The sequence below is a fragment of the Heptranchias perlo genome, chromosome 34 (genome assembly GCF_035084215.1).
Source record: "Heptranchias perlo isolate sHepPer1 chromosome 34, sHepPer1.hap1, whole genome shotgun sequence".
In the NCBI taxonomy this organism is placed as follows: domain Eukaryota; kingdom Metazoa; phylum Chordata; class Chondrichthyes; order Hexanchiformes; family Hexanchidae; genus Heptranchias; species Heptranchias perlo.
Genome location: NC_090358.1, coordinates 27448600 through 27469784, shown reverse-complemented (window position 1 = coordinate 27469784; position 21185 = coordinate 27448600). Strand labels below are relative to the sequence as shown.

At 46.6% G+C, this 21185-nt stretch overlaps 1 protein-coding gene across 2 annotated transcripts in view; it reads right to left on the bottom strand.

Annotated features, from left to right (window-relative positions):
* Positions 1-385: 385 nt before the first annotated feature.
* The window catches only part of mthfs (5,10-methenyltetrahydrofolate synthetase (5-formyltetrahydrofolate cyclo-ligase)), a 59950-nt gene continuing 39150 nt past the window's right edge, over positions 386-21185 (bottom strand). Inside the window, exons 3-4 of one of the 2 annotated variants that reach the window (XM_067971638.1) lie at positions 2321-2407; positions 386-970 (exon numbers count right to left, since the gene is read on the bottom strand). In XM_067971638.1, the coding sequence (XP_067827739.1) occupies positions 747-970; positions 2321-2407 (311 nt within the window). In that variant the 3' untranslated portion in view covers positions 386-746. The remainder of the gene's footprint in view (positions 971-2320; positions 2408-21185) is intronic. The other variant, XM_067971639.1, reaches the window with a different exon arrangement.

The following is a 21185-nucleotide window of genomic DNA, read 5'->3' as shown; positions in this document are numbered from 1 at the left end:
GCCCAGGTCGCTGTTCCTCCAGGACTCATTAACTCAGGTGACGCCTATTCTTTAAATATCACCCAAGCCACAACCTGTCATGTTTAACTGGTTTTTCATGGCCTCGTCTTGATATCCAAATGCTACGACAGTGTTGTAAGCAGTTTCTGGGACCTAGCCTTAGGTTAGAGCAGTTGTACAGCACGCATCCAGCTCGGTACTGCACTCTGAGATCTTAAAAGAACTGGCTTATCATCGTATTGATCTGGGGTTTTATATGGTGCAGAAACAGGGGTCCCATGGGGTAGAGGCCGAGACCAGACTGACAATGTCATGATGTAAAATTTCAGAGTCTGCTCAAGTATGTGATTTCCCCAGAACCAAAAAATAATTGGACAAGTTCCTGTAGTGTGTGAAGGATGCCCAAACAAGACTCAGTCTTTTTTATTCAGTTATGAAGTGAATTAAAGATGGATTACAATATCTTCATTGCATAAAAGTATAGAAATTGTCAATACCGATCTTTTGCCTGCTTTCTGAAGCAATCCAAGGTGCAACATCTGTTTATTGTCATTTTTTATTTGTCATTAATATTTACCAGAGCAGATAATTATCAAAAAAAATCAAATTCCTTTATGTTAAAAATAAATTATTTTCGTCTTCAAAAAGAGACTGGCGTATTATTCTTTTCGATGCTCATAGATAATTGATGTCCTTTATTTAGAAGAAATGCCAGTTCCAATCCTCTGTGCTTCGGATGAACCCACCTACGGGACCTCGTACAATATCTCATCAATTTGCTTGTCATTTTCAGTCACTGGGACCAGTTCACAGATCTGCTCCTTGAAGGCCAGGGCGATGGTGAAAGGTCTCCCCTTCGGGTGCTGCAGGCAGCGCTCCAGGTAAGTGTCGTAGTAACCCTTCCCTCTTCCCAGTCTGTTACCGTGCTTGTCGAACCCCAGGCCAGGCATCAGGATCAGATCAAGGCCTCCTGTTTGAAAGGGAAATAAAGTTAGGCTCATTACTGCAAAAACTGCAAACGCCAAAAATCAGGAAAGAGTTTGCAGTAAAGGATTATACCCAAACATTAACCTATCTTTCTCTTTCAAGTGCTGTTTGGGCAGCTGTCCAATCTCTGTTATTATTAAGTCTGTGTAGTTTATTCTGAATACAAAATAATGGGTGCTTCAAAATATCAATAAAACGGTTCAAATGAGGTTATAAACCTTTAAATTTCGGGTTAACGTGTTAAAACTGTAATCTAAAACCTAGAAATGCATATAATATAATTTATATAAGATACTAGTTGAGCTCCCATGGTATTGCTCATGGACTAAACTAAAAATAGAAATCTCTCTATTCCTGTACCTACCTCTCCTTGTCTGCCACTCGCCAATTATTTCTGTCTTTCTCTGTATGGCTTAAATACACTTTTTTTTACACTCTCAATGCATCGAGCGTTACATGGTGTAACACTCCTGAACTTACAAAACATCTCATGATTTCTGTGAGCAATGGCACTGGAGATCTGCTTTACATATAAATATATATTTACTTATATCACAAGTCTGGCACCTAGCGCGCACTTGCTCTGTGTCACATTTTTACCATCATACTTTGGTTGTCACATTTTAGCGTATCCTCACATTGGACTATTCTGCTGCTAAGGGGGTGCTGTAGTCCCGTTGGGACTATGGAGTCTAATTGCGAAGCAAAAGAGCCTCAGGACAATCAGAGTTTCATATTTTTGGTGAAAGAAATGTGCTAATTTAAAAATGCTTGTGTCAACTTAGAAGCCTGACATTTACAAGCATTTTCCAATGTGCACTACAGTCCCCACCACGTTCAAACTGGGCGGTCGCTTACATTGGCCAAAAAGCGATAACCATTAACCATTTGCATTAACGCAATTTCAAAGTTGCCAGTTATAGCATCTTAAGTGCTCCCTTTATTTCGGGCAGTGACAGCTGTGCTCACTCACTAGTTCACACCTCATTAAGGTGCAATCAATGTAAGAACAAACATAAGTAAACAACACTGTTTAATGTTCAATTAGCTTCATGTATGAAAGCCCTTCTAATCCCCTCTAAGTGGTGCGGAGGTTACAGTTTGCACTAAGCACTGACTGCACTTTAAATAAAGCTGCGGGTCAGGGTGGAGCTGGAAACAACTGAGCAAAAGGTCGCTACACGGAAGGAATATTCTTGATATATCATAGATTGCGGGATTAGCGCTACCCCATTGGACCAGCCTTTGTGTATAGTGGGAAAATGGCGTTCGCACGAACGTACTCGCTACAAGCGGTGCGGACTGTATCTCTCCATTATTCCTTCTTAATTACCATTAGGCTTGGTGTCCATTGCTCCTCTGGTATTTTTGTTACAGTGAAGGTGCTGCACAAACGGAAGTTCCATGTATAATAATGCAACTTGGAATAAATTCAAACAATTATTTTCCTCTTTGTCATGTAGGTGGGCTAAACAATTTTCTGCTAACTGAATATTCTATCTATATAATTAAAACTCTTGTATCTAGCACATATCCGTCGGGTGGGAGAAAGTATTCCATTCAGATGCAAAGTGACAAGGGGTAAAATATCCTCAGTGTCTCAAATAGCACTGATAATAACAACAGCAGCCTGTATTTATAGATGTAGATAAATCACCCAAAGCTGCTTCACAGAGGCATAAAGATAAAATGGAGTCCCAGCCAAGGAAGGAGAGGTTGGGAGGGGCGCCTAAAAGCTTGGTCAAAGAGGTGGGTTTTAGGGAGGCTCTTAAAAGAGGAGGGAGGTGGGAGTCAGAGGGGTGTAGGGAGGGAATTCCAGAGTGTGGGACCTAGGCGGCTGAAAGCACGGCCACTAATGATGGGGCGAAGGGAGATACTGGAGTCAGCGGTAATCCTGAGCACCGTTACAATCAAATTATAGTAAAATACAATGCAATAAATAACAATACAAATACAGTGCAGTTACAGTACTTTCACTGCACCTTACAATGAAATTACAGCCTGTCACATCATTATATATAACATATAATTGTTAGCGATACATAGTGTATAATCTTACCGAGATATCCCACTCCACTCCTCCCTCTCACACCCTCCTCCCCACTCCCTCCCTCTCACACCCTGCTCCCCACTCCCTCCCTCTCACACCCTCCTCCCCACTCCCTCCCTCTCACACCCTGCTCCCCACTCCCTCCCTCCCCCCCACTCCCTCCCTCCCACACCCTGCTCCCCACTCCATCCACACCCAGCTCCCCACTCCCTCCCTCTCACACCCTCCTCCCCACTCCCTCCCTCCCACACCCTGCTCCCCACTCCATCCACACCCAGCTCCCCACTCCCTCCCTCCCACACCATCCTCCCCACTCCCTCCCTCTCACACCCTGCTCCCCACTCCCTCCCTCCCCCCCACTCCCTCCCTCTCACACCCTGCTCCCCACTCCCTCCCTCCCCCCCACTCCCTCCCTCTCACACCCTCCTCCCCACTCCCTCCCTCTCACACCCTGCTCCCCACTCCCTCCCTCCCCCCCACTCCCTCCCTCTCACACCCTCCTCCCCACTCCCTCCCTCCCACACCCTCCTCCCCACTCCCTCCCTCCCACACCCTGCTCCCCACTCCCTCCCTCTCACACCCTCCTCCCCACTCCCTCCCTCTCACACCCTCCTCCCCACTCCCTCCCTCCCACACCCTGCTCCCCACTCCATCCACACCCAGCTCCCCACTCCCTCCCTCTCACACCCTGCTCCCCACTCCCTCCCTCCCACACCCTGCTCCCCACTCCCTCCCTCTCACACCCTCCTCCCCACTCCCTCCCTCTCACACCCTGCTCCCCACTCCCTCCCTCCCCCCCACTCCCTCCCTCTCACACCCTCCTCCCCACTCCCTCCCTCTCACACCCTGCTCCCCACTCCCTCCCTCCCCCCCACTCCCTCCCTCTCACACCCTCCTCCCCACTCCCTCCCTCCCACACCCTCCTCCCCACTCCCTCCCTCCCACACCCTGCTCCCCACTCCCTCCCTCTCACACCCTCCTCCCCACTCCCTCCCTCTCACACCCTCCTCCCCACTCCCTCCCTCCCACACCCTGCTCCCCACTCCATCCACACCCAGCTCCCCACTCCCTCCCTCTCACACCCTCCTCCCCACTCCCTCCCTCCCACACCCTGCTCCCCACTCCCTCCCTCTCACACCCTGCTCCCCACTCCCTCCCTCTCACACCCTCCTCCCCACTCCCTCCCTCCCACACCCTGCTCCCCACTCCCTCCCTCTCACACCCTGCTCCCCACTCCCTCCCTCTCACACCCTCCTCCCCACTCCCTCCCTCCCACACCCTGCTCCCCACTCCCTCCCTCTCACACCCAGCTCCCCACTCCCTCCCTCTCACACCCTCCTCCCCACTCCCTCCCTCCCACACCCTGCTCCCCACTCCCTCCCTCTCACACCCTGCTCCCCACTCCCTCCCTCTCACACCCTCCTACCCACTCCCTCCCTCCCACACCCTGCTCCCCACTCCCTCCCTCTCACACCCTGCTCCCCACTCCCTCCCTCTCACACCCTGCTCCCCACTCCCTCCCTCCCACACCCTGCTCCCCACTCCCTCCCTCCCACACCCTGCTCCCCACTCCCTCCCTCCCACACCCTGCTCCCCACTCCCTCCCTCCCACACCCTGCTCCCCACTCCCTCCCTCTCACACCCTGCTCCCCACTCCCTCCCTCTCACACCCTGCTCCCCACTCCCTCCCTCCCACACCCTGCTCCCCACTCCCTCCCTCCCACACCCTGCTCCCCACTCCCTCCCTCTCACACCCTCCTCCCCACTCCCTCCCTCCCACACCCAGCTCCCCACTCCCTCCCTCTCACACCCTCCTCCCCACTCCCTCCCTCTCACACCCTGCTCCCCACTCCCTCCCTCTCACACCCTGCTCCCCACTCCCTCCCTCCCACACCCTGCTCCCCACTCCCTCCCTCCCACACCCTCCTCCCCACTCCCTCCCTCCCACACCCTCCTCCCCACTCCCTCCCTCTCACACCCTGCTCCCCACTCCCTCCCTCTCACACCCTCCTCCCCACTCCCTCCCTCTCACACCCTCCTCCCCACTCCCTCCCTCTCACACCCTGCTCCCCACTCCCTCCCTCCCACACCCTCCTCCCCACTCCCTCCCTCTCACACCCTGCTCCCCACTCCATCCACACCCTGCTCCCCACTCCCTCCCTCTCACACCCTCCTCCCCACTCCCTCCCTCTCACACCCTCCTCCCCACTCCCTCCCTCTCACACCCTCCTCCCCACTCCCTCCCTCTCACACCCTGCTCCCCACTCCCTCCCTCCCACACCCTCCTCCCCACTCCCTCCCTCTCACACCCTGCTCCCCACTCCATCCACACCCAGCTCCCCACTCCCTCCCTCTCACACCCTGCTCCCCACTCCCTCCCTCTCACACCCTGCTCCCCACTCCCTCCCTCTCACACCCTCCTCCCCACTCCCTCCCTCTCACACCCTCCTCCCCACTCCCTCCCTCCCACACCCTGCTCCCCACTCCCTCCCTCTCACACCATCCTCCCCACTCCCTCCCTCTCACACCCTGCACCTCACTCCCTCCCTCTCACACCCTGCTCCCCACTCCCTCCCTCTCACACCCTGCACCTCACTCCCTCCCTCTCACACCCTGCTCCCCACTCCCTCCCTCCCACACCCTGCACTTCACTCCCTCCCATCACTTGCCACTCTCCCCTGGCCCGAGCCCCTCCTGGTGCCTGGTTTCTCTCCCACTCACACATGTCATTGCAGCCCCATAGCTGGCTTCAGTATCCATCTCCAACCAAATACATCTCGTCTGTCCATCCTACTGCGTGCCCTGGGATTCAAAACAGATGAACAAGCAGAGATACAACTACAGGGAGACGGAGAAATGAGCAATGTCATACTATCAGAATGAGATCATTGAATATTCACATGTAGCAACATTTAGAAAAGTGGCACCAAGTCCTTGTTGGATGTACCTTCAGTGCAGGGCCACAGGTGCAGTTACTACTAATGCTGTAAATATGAGCACAAAACACTACCTATTCCCATCTTCTTTTAGATCTGTACAAGCCTGCTATTGACTAGGTGTCAGCCTTGGCTCAGTGGGTAGCACCCGTCGCCTGAGAGTCAGATAAGTCGTGGGTTCAAGTCCCACTCCAGACACTTCAGCACAAAATCTAGGCTGACACTCCCAGTGAAGCTCTGAGGGAGTGCTGCACTGTCAGAGGTGCCGTCTTTCGGATGAGATGTTAAACTGAGGCCCCGTCTGCCCTCTCAGGTGGATATGGTACTATTTCGATGAAGAGCAGGGGAGTTCTCCCCAGTATCCTAGCTAATATTTATCCCTCAACCAACATCACTAAAACAGATTATCCAGTCATTATCATATTGCTGTTTGTGGGACCTTGCTGTGCACAAATTGGCTGTCATGTTTCCTACATTACAACAGTGACTACACTTCAAAAGGACTTCTTTGCCTCATTGGCTGTAAAGCGCTTTGGGACACCCTGAGGTCGTGAAAGGCGCTATAGAAATGCAAGTCTGTCTTTCTTTCGCTATTTGATGCCCCTAACGCATGTCCTGTCTCAGGAAAAACTTCCATATAAACCTTGAGGGATCAAATTTAGTACAAATTATCCAATTCAAGTATAAATAGAATTTATAGGAACATAGGGGCAGGAGTAGGCCGTTTAGCCCCTCAAGCCTGTTCTGACAACTTTGTATAATAATTTGAGACATGTTGTTGAATGAAATCCAGCTTATTTTTGTCAGCCAATATCGAGGTCAGTTGTAGATTAGAAACTAAGAACCAAAAAAGGAAATTCTGTAGAATAAAACCTGACTAACCTGAGTGAATGTATACACACTATACCGTAGAATTCATGTCCCATCTGACTCAGTCAGCACCCCGGCAAGAATTCGCTTTGAATTGAAATGGATCTAGTCGCAAGATCAAAACAGAAATCTCTCTCGAGGCCCCATAACAGATCAAACAGGTCATAAAATGAGCCACATCTAGTGAAGTGTTGCACACAAACACACAGTACAGGGCCCCTAAAACAAATAACACAAGTTGCAGACTGTATCAACCAGATGCCTGGCTGGAATTGTGTTAATAAACTGCTCAAGTTTTGTTCTAATAATTTGAAACATCACCCAAACCCTTGTTGAGTTGCCTTGTACAACACTGCACCCTAAGACACATGTGATGGGTAGTGCTTATAACAGAATGTACAGATTGGTTTCCTGCAGCTTTGCCACCAGATGCCACTCACTGGTTGTCTCTGTGCTAGATTTCTGAGAACAAAAAAAAGCACTTGTTTGAGCACTAAATTCAAGCTGGTACTCCAGTACAGTACTGAGGGAGTGCTGCACCATCGGAGGCAATGTCTTTCAGATGAGATGTTAAGCCAAGGCCCCGTCTGCCCTCTCAGGTGGATGTAAAAGATCCAAATGCACTATTTTGAAGCGCAGGGGAGTTCTCCCCGGTGTCCTGGCCAATATTTATCCCTCAACCAACATCACTAAAAACAGATTATCTGGTCACTATCACATTGCTGTTTGTGGGACCTTGCTGTGCGCAAATTGGCTGCTGCGTTTCCTACATTACAACAGTGACTACACTTCAAAAGTACTTCATTAGCTGTGAAGTGCTTTGGAACATCCTGAGGTAGTGAACGACGCTATATAAATGCAAGATCTTTCTTTTTTCTTTCCTGTAGTCAACTCACTACGACAAGTGTTAAATGAAAATCAGGAAAAGGGATCTATTTGCTTGATGCAAAATAAAACACTTATGGGTGCGTTAGGCATTTGTGGTGTTTCCCTGCAGAGTTGGTTTAATTGTGTACATACTAGACCCATGCGCCTCTCCATCTCCCCTCTGACTCCCACACGTAATGATTCTGTTCTAATGAAACTGATCTGCAACAAAGAACTATTTCAGCACATACTCTTGAACAGATGCTCTTTCTTTTCTCTGAACCACAGACAGATAGCAGCTTTCATTCATCGTGTTTTCAAAGACTTCTCCCTTATCACATAATAAATGCCATCAGTCATGAATTGGCAGACGCTTCCAATTGAAGAACATGAGTCTCCCTTCAGAGCAGTTACCCTCTCTCTCATTAAATGGCCTGCAGTGCAATTCTCTCTCCCGTTGCCTTCGGTGGAAGAGGTATCATTTTGTAGCTTCACTCAGGCAGACAGCAAGAAGGCAGCTTTTAAAATGCCTGTCAAGTATCTTCCCCGCCCCCAACTTTTGATTCACAAGGTTTAAATATGATGGTCACAGGATCCTGTCCAACAAACATTACTTCCCATTGGCGCCATTTTTGAGTAACCATTTTTCTGCCAGTATTTATAATGGAAATTGCATAAGATTTTTTATAATACACTAGTAGATCTTCTACGACATTCAATCAAGGCCAAGTGCAGTCTTCAGGCAAAGTGGGTTAGAGGGTCAAGGCATACAGATGTAAATAAGTTCCCATTTTAAAGTTATGCATTCTGTCCTTATTCTTATGTAATACTGTGATGTAATGTTATTATTTATGTGTGAATTAATAAAGGAAAGTGAGCACGGATTTGTTAAAGGAAAATCGTGTTTAACTAACTTGATTGAATTTTTTGATGAGGTAACAGAGAGAGTTGATGAGGGCAATGCAGTTGATGTGGTGTATATGGACTTTCAAAAGGTGTTTGATAAAGTGCCACACAATAGGCTTGTCAGCAAAATTGAAGCCCATGGAATAAAAGGGGCAATGGCAGCATGGATATGAAATTGGCTAAGTGACAGGGAGCAGAGAGTAGTGGTGAACGGTTGTTTTTCGGACTGGAGGGAGGTGTACAGTGATGTTCCCCAGGGGTCAGTGCTGGGACCACTGCTTTTCTTGATATATATTAATGACTTGGACTTGGGTGTACAGGGCACAATTTCAAAATTTGCTGATGACACAAAACTTGGAAGTGTAGGAAACAGTGAGGAGGATAGTGATAGACTTCAAGAGGACACAGACAAGCTGGTGGAATGGGTAGACACATGGCAGATGAAATTTAAGAGAAGTGCAAAGTGATACATTTTGGCAGGAAGAACGAGGAGAGGCAATATAAACTAAATGATACAATTCTAAAGGGGGTGCAGGAACAGAGAGACCTGGGGGTATATGTGCACAAATATCTGAAGGTGGCAGGACACATTGAGAAAGTGATTAAAAAAGCATATGGGATCCTGGGCTTTAGAAATAGAGGCATAGAGTACAAAAGCAAGGAAGTTATGATTAACCTTTATAAAAGACTGGTTCGGCCACAATTGGAGTACTGTATCCAATTCTGGGCACTGCACATTAGGAAGGATGTGAAGGCCTTAGAGACGGTGCAGAAAAGATTTACTGGAATGGTTCCAGGGATGAAGGACTTCAGTTACGTGGATAGACTGGAGAAGCTGGGGTTGTTCTCCTTAGAGCAGAGAAGGTTAAGAGGAGATTTGATGGAGGTGTTCAAAATCATGAAGGGTTTAGATAAAGTAAATGAAGAGAAACTGTTTTCCATTGGCAGATGGGGTTAAGAACCAGAGGACACAGATTTAAGGTGATTGGGAAAAGAACCAAAGGCGACATGAGGAAAAACTTCTTTACACAGCGAGTGGTTGTGATCTGGAATGCACTACCTGAAAGGGTGGTGGAAGCAAATTCAACTGTGGCTTTCTGAAAGGACTTAGATAAATATTTGAAAGGAAAAAATTTGCAGGGCTACGGGGAAAGAGCGGAAGAATGGGACGAACTGGTTTGCTCTTACAAAGAGTCAGCACAGGCTTGATGGGCCGAATGGCCTCCTTCTGTGCTGTAACCATTCTATTATTCTATGTAGTTAAATAGCAAAACTCAGGGCAATTTGGGAATCAGGAAGTAGAGTTGTTTGGAGCAAAGGGGTTTCTCCGCACTCCAGGCTGAGGAGCTGGTAGCTACAAAACTGAGGTGTTACAGCATCATCACTGGTGAGAGGGTGTAATTACAGTGTGACAAGTTTACATAGGCAGCTTCCATTATAGATGTGAACATAAGAATTTATAATAGAAAAAAGTCACACAAATGTGTGATAAAAACTTAACATAAATAAAGTTTTGTTGAGAGCAAGTGCGTGTACACATAAGATTTTTAATATATAGATACAGTGGTGAGAGATTTGGTGTTTCTATTTCCTGAAGCCCCTGTCCACATACAGTACATTGCAAGTAAAAGGGAACAATTCACTCCCGTCTGGTACTGTACAGCTCATGTGCATCTCTGTGTCAGCCACTTTATGTGCAGTACAAACCAGGTAAAAGGGAAAATAATCTTCAGATCTGTGCCTGTTTGATGGGGCAGTTGAAGAGGGAACTTTACTCTGTATCTAACCTGTGCTGTACCTGTACAGGTTCCATATGTGCGCTGATGACACCCAGCTCTACCTCACCGCCACCTCTCTCGACCCCTCCACTGCCTCTTATTTATCCAATACTGGATGAGCAGAAATTTCCTCCAATTAAGTATTGGGAAGACCGAAGCCATTGTCTTCGGTCCCCGCCACAAACTCCGTTCCCTAGCCACCGACTCCATCCCTCTCCCTGGCCACTGTCTGAGGCTGAACCAGTCCATTCGCAACCTTGGTTTCCTAGTTGACCCTGAGTTGAGCTTCTGACCACTCATCCTTTCCATCACGAAGACCGCCTACTCCCACATCCGTATTATCACGCGTCTCCACCCCGCCTCAGCTCATCTGCTGCTGGAACCCTCATCCGTGCCTTTTGCTACATCTAGACTCGACTATTCCAATGATCTGCTGGCTGGCCTCCCACCTTACACCTTCTGTAAACTTGAGCTCATCCAAAACTTTTCTGCCAATATCCTAACTCATACCAAGTCCCGTTCACCCATCCCCTGTGTTCGCTAACCTACCTTGGCTCCCAGTCCAGCAATGCCTTGATTTTAAAATTCTCATCCTCATTTTCAAATCCCTCCATGGCCTCACCCCTCCCTATCTCTGTAACCTCCTCCAGCCCTACAACCCTCCGAGATCACTGCGCTCCTCCAATTCTGGCCTCTTGCGAAATCCCCGATTTTCATCACTCCACCATTGGCAGATGTCCTACAACTGCCTAGGCCCTAAGCTCTGGGATTCCCTCCCTAAATTTCCCCGTCTCTCTCTCCCCCTTTAAGACACTACTTAAAACCTACCTCTTTGATTAAGCTTTTTGTCACCAGTCCTAATAACTCCTTATGTGGTTCAGTGTCAAATTTTGTTTGATAATGGCTCCTGTGAAGCACCTTGGGAAGTTTTACTATGTTAAAGGCTCTGTATAAATGCAAGTTGTTGTTGCCCTGGGAGTATTTGATGGGCCTGCACAGAATCTAATCTGCATCTAACCTATTCTGTACTTGATCTGGAGGTGCCTGATGGACAGCTTTACTGTGTATCTGGTCCTGACCTAGGAATGTTTGATGGGACAGCATAGAACGGGCTTTACTCTGTTTCTAACCTATGCTATATCTGATTTGGGGGTCCTGATAGACAGCTTTACTCTGTATCTGACCCTAACCCGGGAGTGTATGATGCTGACAGTGGTGCCTGAATTCCCTGCTCTATTACCCCCCACCTTGCTGTGCATAAAAGGTTGATAAATTCCACCACAATACTGAAATTGGTGTTTGTTCGTTGTTCACAACACTAAGTCTGAGTGTGAGTCTTCAGATAGAGAGGCAGTTCCTGTGGTTTGCTGCTGCAGTTCTCTGTGAAGAGGCAAGTGGAGGTTTGCAAGCCGGGGCTCAGGCAGCCTGTGATGCTCAATTTCGCAATCTAAAAGTACACCTTAGGTGTGAAAAACCAAAATGTTGCGGTCAAGAGTGAGAGTGGCAATCGGGGCCACTTGGGTACGGAACCAGACATGAATGTATTTAGTTTAAAGTTAGACCCCCTCAAATGCAGCACTGAGGCACACAGCACAGCATGACTTGAGTCTGAGTGTGACTTAATCCTTCACAGAATCATCAAATCATAGAATGGTTACAGCACAGCCATTTGGCCCATCGAGTCCATGCCGGCTCTTTGTAAGAGCAATCAGTTAGTCCCATTGCCCCGCTCTTTTCCCGTAGCCCTGCAAACTTTTCGCCTTCAAATATTTATCCAATTCCTTTTTCAAAGCCATGATTGAATCTGCTTCCACTGCGCTTTCAGGCAGCGCATTCCAGGTCATAACTACTCACAATGTAAAAAAGTTTTTCCTCATGTCGCCTTTGGTTCTTTTGCCAATCACCTTAAATCAGTATCCTCTGGTTCTCAACCCTTCCACCAATGAGAACAGTTTCTCTTTATTTACTTTATCTAAACCCTTCATGATTTTGAACACTTCTATCAAATCTCCTCTTAACCTTCTCTGCTCTAAGGAGAACAACCCCAGCTTCTCCAGTCTAACCACGTAACTGAGGTCCCTCATCTCGGGAACCATTCTGGTAAATCTTTTCAACGCCCTGTCTAAGGCCTTCACATCTTTCCTAGACTGCAGTGCACAGAATTGGACACAATACTCCAGCTGTGGTCGAACCAGTGTTTTATAAAGGTTCAACTCAACTTCTTTGCTTTTGTACTCTATGCCTCTATTTATAAAACCCAGGATCCCGTATGCTTTTTTAACCACTTTCTCAACCTGTCCTGCTACCTTCAAAGATTTGTGCACATATACCCTCAGGTTCCTCAGTTCCTGCACCCCCTTTAGAATTGTACCATTTAGTTTATATTGCCTCTCCTCATTATTCCTGGCCAAAATGTATCACTTTGCACTTCTCTGCATTAAATTTCATCTGCCACGTGTCTGCACATTTCAACAGCCTCTCAATGACCTCTTCAAGTCCTTTTCACTGTTTACTACACTTCCAAGTTTTGTGTCATCAGCAAATTTTGAAATTGTGTCCTGTACACCCAAGTCCAAGTCATCAATATATATCCAAAAAAGTAGTGGTCCCAGTACTGACCCTTGGGGAACACCACTGTACACCTTCCTCCAGCCCAAAAAAACAACCATTCTCCACTACATTCTGTTTCCTGTCACTTGGCCAATTTCGTATCCATGCTGCCACTGCCCCTTTTATTCCATGGGCTTCAATTTTGCTGACAAGCCTATTATGTGGCACTTTATCAAACACCTTTTGAAAGTCCATATATACAACATCAACCGCATTGCCCTCATCGACCCTCTGTTATCTCACCAATAAACTCAATCAAGTTCATTCAACACAATTTACCTTTAACAAATCCATGCTGGCTTTCCTTTATTAATCCACACTTGACCAAGTGACTATCAATTTTGTCCCGGATTATTGTTTCTAAAAGCTTCCCCACCAGCAAGGAGTTAAACTGACTGGCCTGTAGTTGCTGGGTTTATCCTTAAACCCTTGTTTGGACGAAGCTGTAAAATTTGCAATTCTCCAGCCCTCTGGCACCACCCCCGTATCTAAGGAGAATTGGAAGATTATGGCCAACACCTCTGCAATTTCCACCCTTACTTCCCTCAACAACAGTTCTGGTCACCACATTACAGGAAAGATGTGATTGCACTAGAGAGGGTACAGAGACGATTTATGTGGATGTTGCCAGGGCTGGAGAATTTTAGCTATGAGAAAAGATTGGATAGGCTGAAGTTGTTTTCTGTGGAACAAAGGAGGCTGAGGGGGAGATTTAATTGAGGTATATAAAATTATGATGGGCTTAGATAGAGTGGATAGGAAGGACCTATTTCATTAGCAGAGGGGTCAGTGACCAGGGGGCATAGATTTAAAATAATTGGTAGAAGGATTAGACGGGAGCTGAGGAGAAGTTTTTTCACCCAGAGGGTAGTGCAGGTCTGGAACTCACTGCCTGAAAGGGTGGTAGAGGCAGAAACCCTCAACTCATTTAAAAAGTGCTTGGATGTGCAGAGTACTTGAAGTACTGTAACCTGGGAAGTGGGATTAAGCTGGATAGCTTTATCTCGGCCGGCACGGACATGATGGGCCGAATGACCTCCTTCTGTGCTGTAACTTTCTATGATTCTATAATTCTCTGTGAAGAGGCAAGTGGAGGTTTGCAAGCCGGGGCTCTGGCAGCCTGTGATGTTCAATCTCGCAATCTAAACGTACACCTTAGGTGTGAAAAACCAAAATGTTGAGTTCAACTTTTTTTTATTTGTTCACGGGATGTGGGCGTCGCTGGCGAGGCCAGCATTTATTGCCCATCCCTAATTGCCCTTGAGAAGGTGGTGGTGAGCCGCCTTCTTGAACCGCTGCAGTCCGTGTGGTGAAGGTTCTCCCACAGTGCTGTTAGGAAGGGAGTTCCAGGATTTTGACCCAGCGACGATGAAGGAACGGCGAAATTCGGGATGGTGTGTGACTTGGAGGGGAACGTGCAGGTGGTGTTGTTCCCATGTGCCTGCTGCTCTTGTCCTTCTAGGTGGTAGAGATCGTGGGTTTGGGAGGTGCTGTCGAAGAAGCCTTGGCGAGTTGCTGCAGTGCATCCTGTGGATGGTACACACTGCAGCCACTGTGCGCCGGTGGTGAAGGGAGTGAATGTTTAGGGTGGTGGATGGGGTGCAAATCAAGTTGGCTGCTTTGTCCTGGATGGTGTCGAGCTCCTTGAGTGTTGTTGGAGCTGCACTCAGCCAGGCAAGTGGTGAGTATTCCATCACACTCCTGACTTGTGCCTTGTAGATGGTGGAGAGGCTTTGGGGAGTCAGGAGGTGAGTCACTCGCCACAGAATACCCAGCCTCTGACCTGCTCTTGTAGCCACAGTATTTATGTGGCTGGTTCCAGTTAAGTTTCTGGTCAATGTTGATGGTGGGGGATTCGGCGATGGTAATGTAGTTGAATGTCAAGAGGAGGAGGTTAGACTCTCTCTTGTTGGAGATGGTCATTGCTTGGCACTTGTCTGGCACGAATGTTACTTGCCACTTACCAGCCCAAGCCTGGATGTTGTCCAAGTCTTGAGGGGTTGCGAATGGAATTGAACACTGTGCAATCATCAGCGAACATCCCCACTTCTGACTTTATAATGAAGAGAAGGTGATTGATGAAGCAGCTGAAGATGGTTGGGCCTAGGACACTGCCCTGAGTAACTGGTGAGACTGAAAGTCAGAGCGTGGAACCAGACATGAATGTATTTAGTTTAAACTTCAACCTCCTCAAATGCAGCCTTAAGGCACACAGCACAGCATGATCCCATTTCCATTCCAGTCTGTGCCAAGGGCAGATGCCTGATAGACAGCTTTACTCTGTATCTGGTCCTGACCTAGGAATGTTTGATGGGACAGTGTAGAACAAGCTTTACTCTGTTTCTAACCCATGCTATATCTGATTTGGGGGTCCTGATAGACAGCTTTACTCTGTATCTGACCCTAACCCGGGAGTGTATGATGCTGACAGTGGTGCCTGAATTCCCTGCTCTATTACCCCCCATCTTGCTGTGCATAAAAGGTTGATAAATTCCACCACAATACTGAAATAGTTAGTCTGAAATATCCAACAGTTAATAGTTCAGTCTATCTTTCACAATGTATTGGTGTTTGTTCATTGTTCACAACACTAAGTCTGAGTGTGAGTCTTCAGATAGAGAGGCAGTTCCTGTGGTTTGCTGCTGCAGTTCTCTGTGAAGAGGCAAGTGGAGGTTTGCAAGCCGGGGTTCTGGCAGCCTGTGATGCTGAATCTCGCAATCTAAAAGTACACCTTAGGTGTGAAAAACCAAAATGTTGAGGTCAACTGGTGAGAGTGGCAGTCATAGAATCATAGAATGGTTACAGGATGGAAGGAGGCCATTCGGCCCATCGAGTCCGCGCCGGTTCTATGCAAGAGCAATCCAGTTAGTCCCACTCCCCCGCCCTATCCCCGTAGCCCTGCAAATTTTTTCCTTTCAAGTACTTATCCAGTTCCCTTTTGAAGGCCATGATTGAATCTGCCTCCACCACCCCCTCGGGCAGTGCATTCCAGATCCTCACTGTGTAAAGTTTTTCCTCATGTCACCTTTGGTTCTTTTGCCAATCACCTTAAATCTATGTCCTCTAGTTCTTGACCCTTCCGCCAATGGGAACAGTTTCTCTCAACCTACTCTATCTAGACCCTTCATGATTTTGAATACCTCTATCAAATCTCCTCGCAACCATCTCTGTTCCAAGGAGAACAACCCCAGTTTCTCCAGTCTATCCACGTAACTAAAGTCCCTCATCCCCGGAATCATTCTAGTAAACCTCTTCTGCACCCCCTCTAAGGCCTTCACATCTTTCCTGAAGTGCGATGTCCAGAACTGGACACAATACTCTAGTTGCGGCTGAACCAGTGTTTTATAAAGGTTCATCATGACTTCCCTACTTTTGTACTCTATGCCTCTATTTATAAAGCCCAGGATCCCGAAAGGTTTTTTAACCACTTTTTCAACCTGTCCTGTCAGAGCCACTTGGGCATGGAACCAGACATGAATGTATTTAGCTTAAAGTTAGACCTCCTCAAATGCAGCACTGAGGCACACAGCACAGCCTGATCCCATGTTCTATCCTGGTCTGTGTCGAGGGCAGGTGCAAGTGGCAGCTATGGTTATCCTCGCCGCCCACCGGTCTGGGAGGGGAAAATTCAGCTGAGGTTCCTGCTTCTGATCACTCGAAAAACATAACTTGCATTTATAAATCACAACCTCAGGATGTCCCGAAGTGCTTTACAGCCAAATAAGTACTTTTGAAGTGTAATCACTGTTGTTAGAAACATGGCTGCCAATTTGCACACAGCAAGGTCCCACAAACAGCAATGGGACAATGACCAGATAATCTGTTTTAGTGATCTTGCTGGAGGGATAAATATTCACCAGGACACTGGGGAAACTGCTTGTCTATGAAATAGTGCCATGGGATCTTTGTCACCCACCTCAGAGGGCAGATAGAGCCTTGGTTTAATGTCTCAGCCAAAAGACAGCACCTCTGACAGTGCAGCACTCCCTCAGCACTACACTGGAGAGTCAGCCTAGATTATGGGCACAAGCGTCTGCAGTGAGATTTGAACCGACAATTATCCGACCCAGAGACGAGTGTGCTACCCACTGAGCCACCCCTATCCAGTGACATCTGCTGGATCGTGCACATGTGTGCAGATATCAGATGAGGACCAGACTGAGCTCAGCTGTGATGTTTGCAATCATCAGCAAAGTGATGGAAGGAGTCATCAATAGTGCTATCCAGTGGCACTTACTCACCAATACCCTGTTCACCAATGCTCAGTTTGGTTCCTCCAGAACCACCAACTTCTCAAGGGCAACTAGGGATAGGCAATAAATGCTGGCTCTGCCAGCAACACTCACATCCTGAGAATGAATAAAAAAGATATAAAGCACTATATAAAGCCTTTCTAAGAGAGGCAAGTAAGAAGTGAGATTAATATTGGGTCTAGAAAGCAAGAGGCTAATAAAGTATGAAAGGCCAAGAGAATACAAAGCCTAACTTCAAGGAGTGATTGGGCCATAAATACTGAAGTTTTTACTTATTTATTTTACTATATTTTGATGTTCGTTTAATTTACTTCATTTTTGCAGTTCAATACTAGGAGCTGTTTAAACTTATTTACTTGTGTATTCTCTGTGGGCTGGTTTGAGTCGGTAATTAGTTAATTAATCGATTGCACAAGTGATGCGATTAGCTGTTCTCAGATTGGCTGTTTTCTCCTTTGCCAGTTAGGATACTGTGTAAATGAAGATAGTATAAATTTGAGCTTACTGGTGAGAGATAGTCTGAGTAGAGAGAAAAACAGCAAGACAGTGTGGAGTTCAGCCTCGAAATGCCATTTGGCAGAGTTAATCAAAGGTTTCATTATATCGTAGAACATAAGGATGAGTTCAGCCTTGGGGAGCAGTTGGAGGAGAGGTGGCACTGTTAATCTAAGATTCCATTACAGAACTGGGACATAGGGATAATATAGGGGATGATACAAAAGCTGAATCTATTTGGTTAGAGTTAAGGATTAAGATGGGAACGAGTACTCTAATGGGAGTATATTATAGACTGCCAAACAGTGGAAAGGCAATTGCAAAGATGCAAGAACAATAGGGCTATTAACATTGGATAATTAAGGACAGTCATGACACATTTGTATAAGGCAAGTTGTGTCTGACAAATTTAAGAGTTAAATGAGGAACTATATTGACAAAGGAAATGCAGTGGATGTTGTGAAAATGGATTTTCAAACAACATTTGATAAGGTGCCACATAGAAAGGAAGAACTGCATTTATATAGTGCCTTTCACGACCTCACGATGTCCCAATAGCACTTTACAGCTAATGAAGTACTTTTTGAATTGTAGTCACTGTTGTAATGTAGGAAACGCAGCAGCCAATTTGCACACAGCAAGCTCCCACAAACAACAATGTGATAATGATCAGATAATCTGTTTTAGTCATGTTGGTTGAGGGATGAATATTAGCCAGGACAACAGGGAGAACTCCCCTCTTCTTCGAAATAGTGCCATGGGATCTTTTACGTCCACGTGAAAGGACAGATGGGGCCTCTGTTTAAAGTCTCATCTTAAAGACGGCACCTCCAAAAGGCCAGTACTGGCTTGGGAGTGTTAGCCGAGATTAGATGCTCAAATCGCTGGAGTGGGAATTGAACCAACAACCTTCTGACTCAGACGAGAGTGCTACCCACTGAGCCATGACTGACATAGGAGGATTACTGATAAAATTAAGGCACATGGTATTAATATAGAAGCATGGATATAATGTTAGTTACAGGACAGAAATCAGTGTCATCATAGAACCATAAAAAGTTACGAAACAGAAGGAGGCCATTCGGCCCATCGTGTCCGTGCCGGCCAAAAAAGAGCTATCCAGTTTAAACCCACTTTCCGGCACTTGCTCCATAGCCCTGTAGGTTACAGCACTTCAGGTGCACATCCAAGTACTTTTTAAATGAGTTGAGGGCTTTTGCCTCTACCACCCTTTCAGGCAGTGAGTTCCAGACCCCCACCACCCTCTGGGTGAAAAAAAATTCTCCTCAGCTCCCGTCTAATCCTTCTACCAATCACTTTGAATCTATGCCAGCTGGTCACTGACCACTCTACTAAGGGAAATAGGTCCTTCCTATCCACACTATCTAGTCCCGTCATAATTTTATACACCTCAATTAAATCTCCCCTCAGCCTCCTTTGTTCCAATGAAAACAATCCTAGCCTATCCAATCTTCCTCATAGATAAAATTCTCCAGCCCTGGCAACATCCTTGTAAATCTCCTCTGTACCCTCTCTAGTGCAATCACATCTTTCCTGTAATGTGGTGACCAGAACTGTACACAGTACTCAAGCTGTGGCCTAACCAATGTTTTATACAGTTCTAGCATAACCTCTCTGCTCTTATGTTTTATGCCTCGGCTAATAAAGGAAAGTATCCCGTATGCCTTTTTAACCACCTTACCTACCTGTCCTGCTACCTTCAGGGATCTGTGGACATGCACTCCAAGGTTCCTCTCTTCCTCTACACCTCTCAGTATCCTCCCATTTATTGTATACTCCCTTGCCTTGTTTGCCCTCCCCAAATGCACTACATCACACTTCTCTGGATTGAATTCCATTTGCCACTTTTCTGCCCACCTGACCAGTCCATTGATATCTTCCTGCAGTCTACAGCTTTCCTCTTCACTATCAACCACATGGCCAATTTTTGTATCATCTGTAAACTTCTTGATCAAGCCCCCAACATTCAAGTCCAAATCATTAATACATACCACAAAAAGCAAGGAACCTAGTACTGAGCCTTGCAGGACCCCACTGGAAACAGCCTTCCAGTCGCAAAAGCACCTGTCAACCATTACCCTTTGCTTCCTGCCACTGAGCCAATTTTGGATCCAACTGGCCACTTTCCCTTGGATCCCATGGGCTTTTATTTTTTTGACCACTCTACCATATGGGACCTTGTCAAAAGCCTTGCTAAAATCCATGTAAACTACATCAAACGCGTTGCCCTCATCAACCCTCCTTGTTACCTGCTCAAAAAATTCAATCAAGTTAGCCAGACACGACCTTCTCTTAACAAATCCATGCTGACTGTCCTTGATTAACCCGTGCCTTTCGAAATGACGATTTAGGCTGTCCCTCAGAATTGATTCCAATAATTTGCCCACCACTAAGGTTAGACTGACTGGCCTGTAATTACTCGGTCTGTCCTTTGCTCCCTTTTTAAACAACGGTACAACGTTAGCAGTCCTCCAATCCTCCGGCACCACACCTGTAGCCAGGGAGGATTGGAAAATGATGGTCAGAGCATCTGCTAATTCCTCCCTTGTTTCTCTTAACAGCCTGGGATACATTTCATCCGGGCCTGGCGATTTATCTACTTTCAAAGATGCTAAACCGCTTAAAACTTCCTCTCTCACTATATTTATCCCATCCAATATTTTGCACTCCTCCTCCTTAACTACAATCTCTGCATCGTCCCCCTCTTTTGTGAAGATGGACGCAAAGTATTCATTAAGAACTATACCTACATCTTCCGCCTCCACACACAGGTTACCTTTTTGGTCTGTAATAGGCCCTACTCTTTTCTTAGTTATCCTCTTGCTCTTTGTGTATTTATAAAACATTTTTGGGTTTTCCTTAATTTTATTTGCCAGTGTCATGTTTAATGGATGTTTCTGGACTGGAAGGATATAAACCCTGGTGTCCCCCATGTGTCAGTGCTGGGACCATTACTCTTCTCAATATAACTAATCTGGGTTTGGGTGCAGAGAACACAATATCACAATTTGCAGATGCCACAAAAATAGGGAGTATGGTTAGCTGTGGAGAGGATTGTAAGTGACTTCCGGAGGACATAGGTTAGATGTGGTAAATAGATATCAAATGAAATGTAAAGAAGTAAAGAAGCAGAGGTTTAGGGATTCAGATACATAAATCTTTAAAAGTGGGAGAACAATTTGATAAAGCTACAGGAAATAAAAGCAAATGGAATCCCATATTTTATAAATAGGGGTATGGAGTTCAAAAGCAAAGGGGTAAAGCTAAATTTGTACAAATTATTGGTTCTTCTCCTGCTGTAATATTGTATCCAGTTTTGGCACCTTATTTTAGGAAGGATGTCAAGGCCATAGAGAGGATATAGAAGAGATTCACTAAGATCCGTCTTTTGGATGAGACGATAAACCGAGGT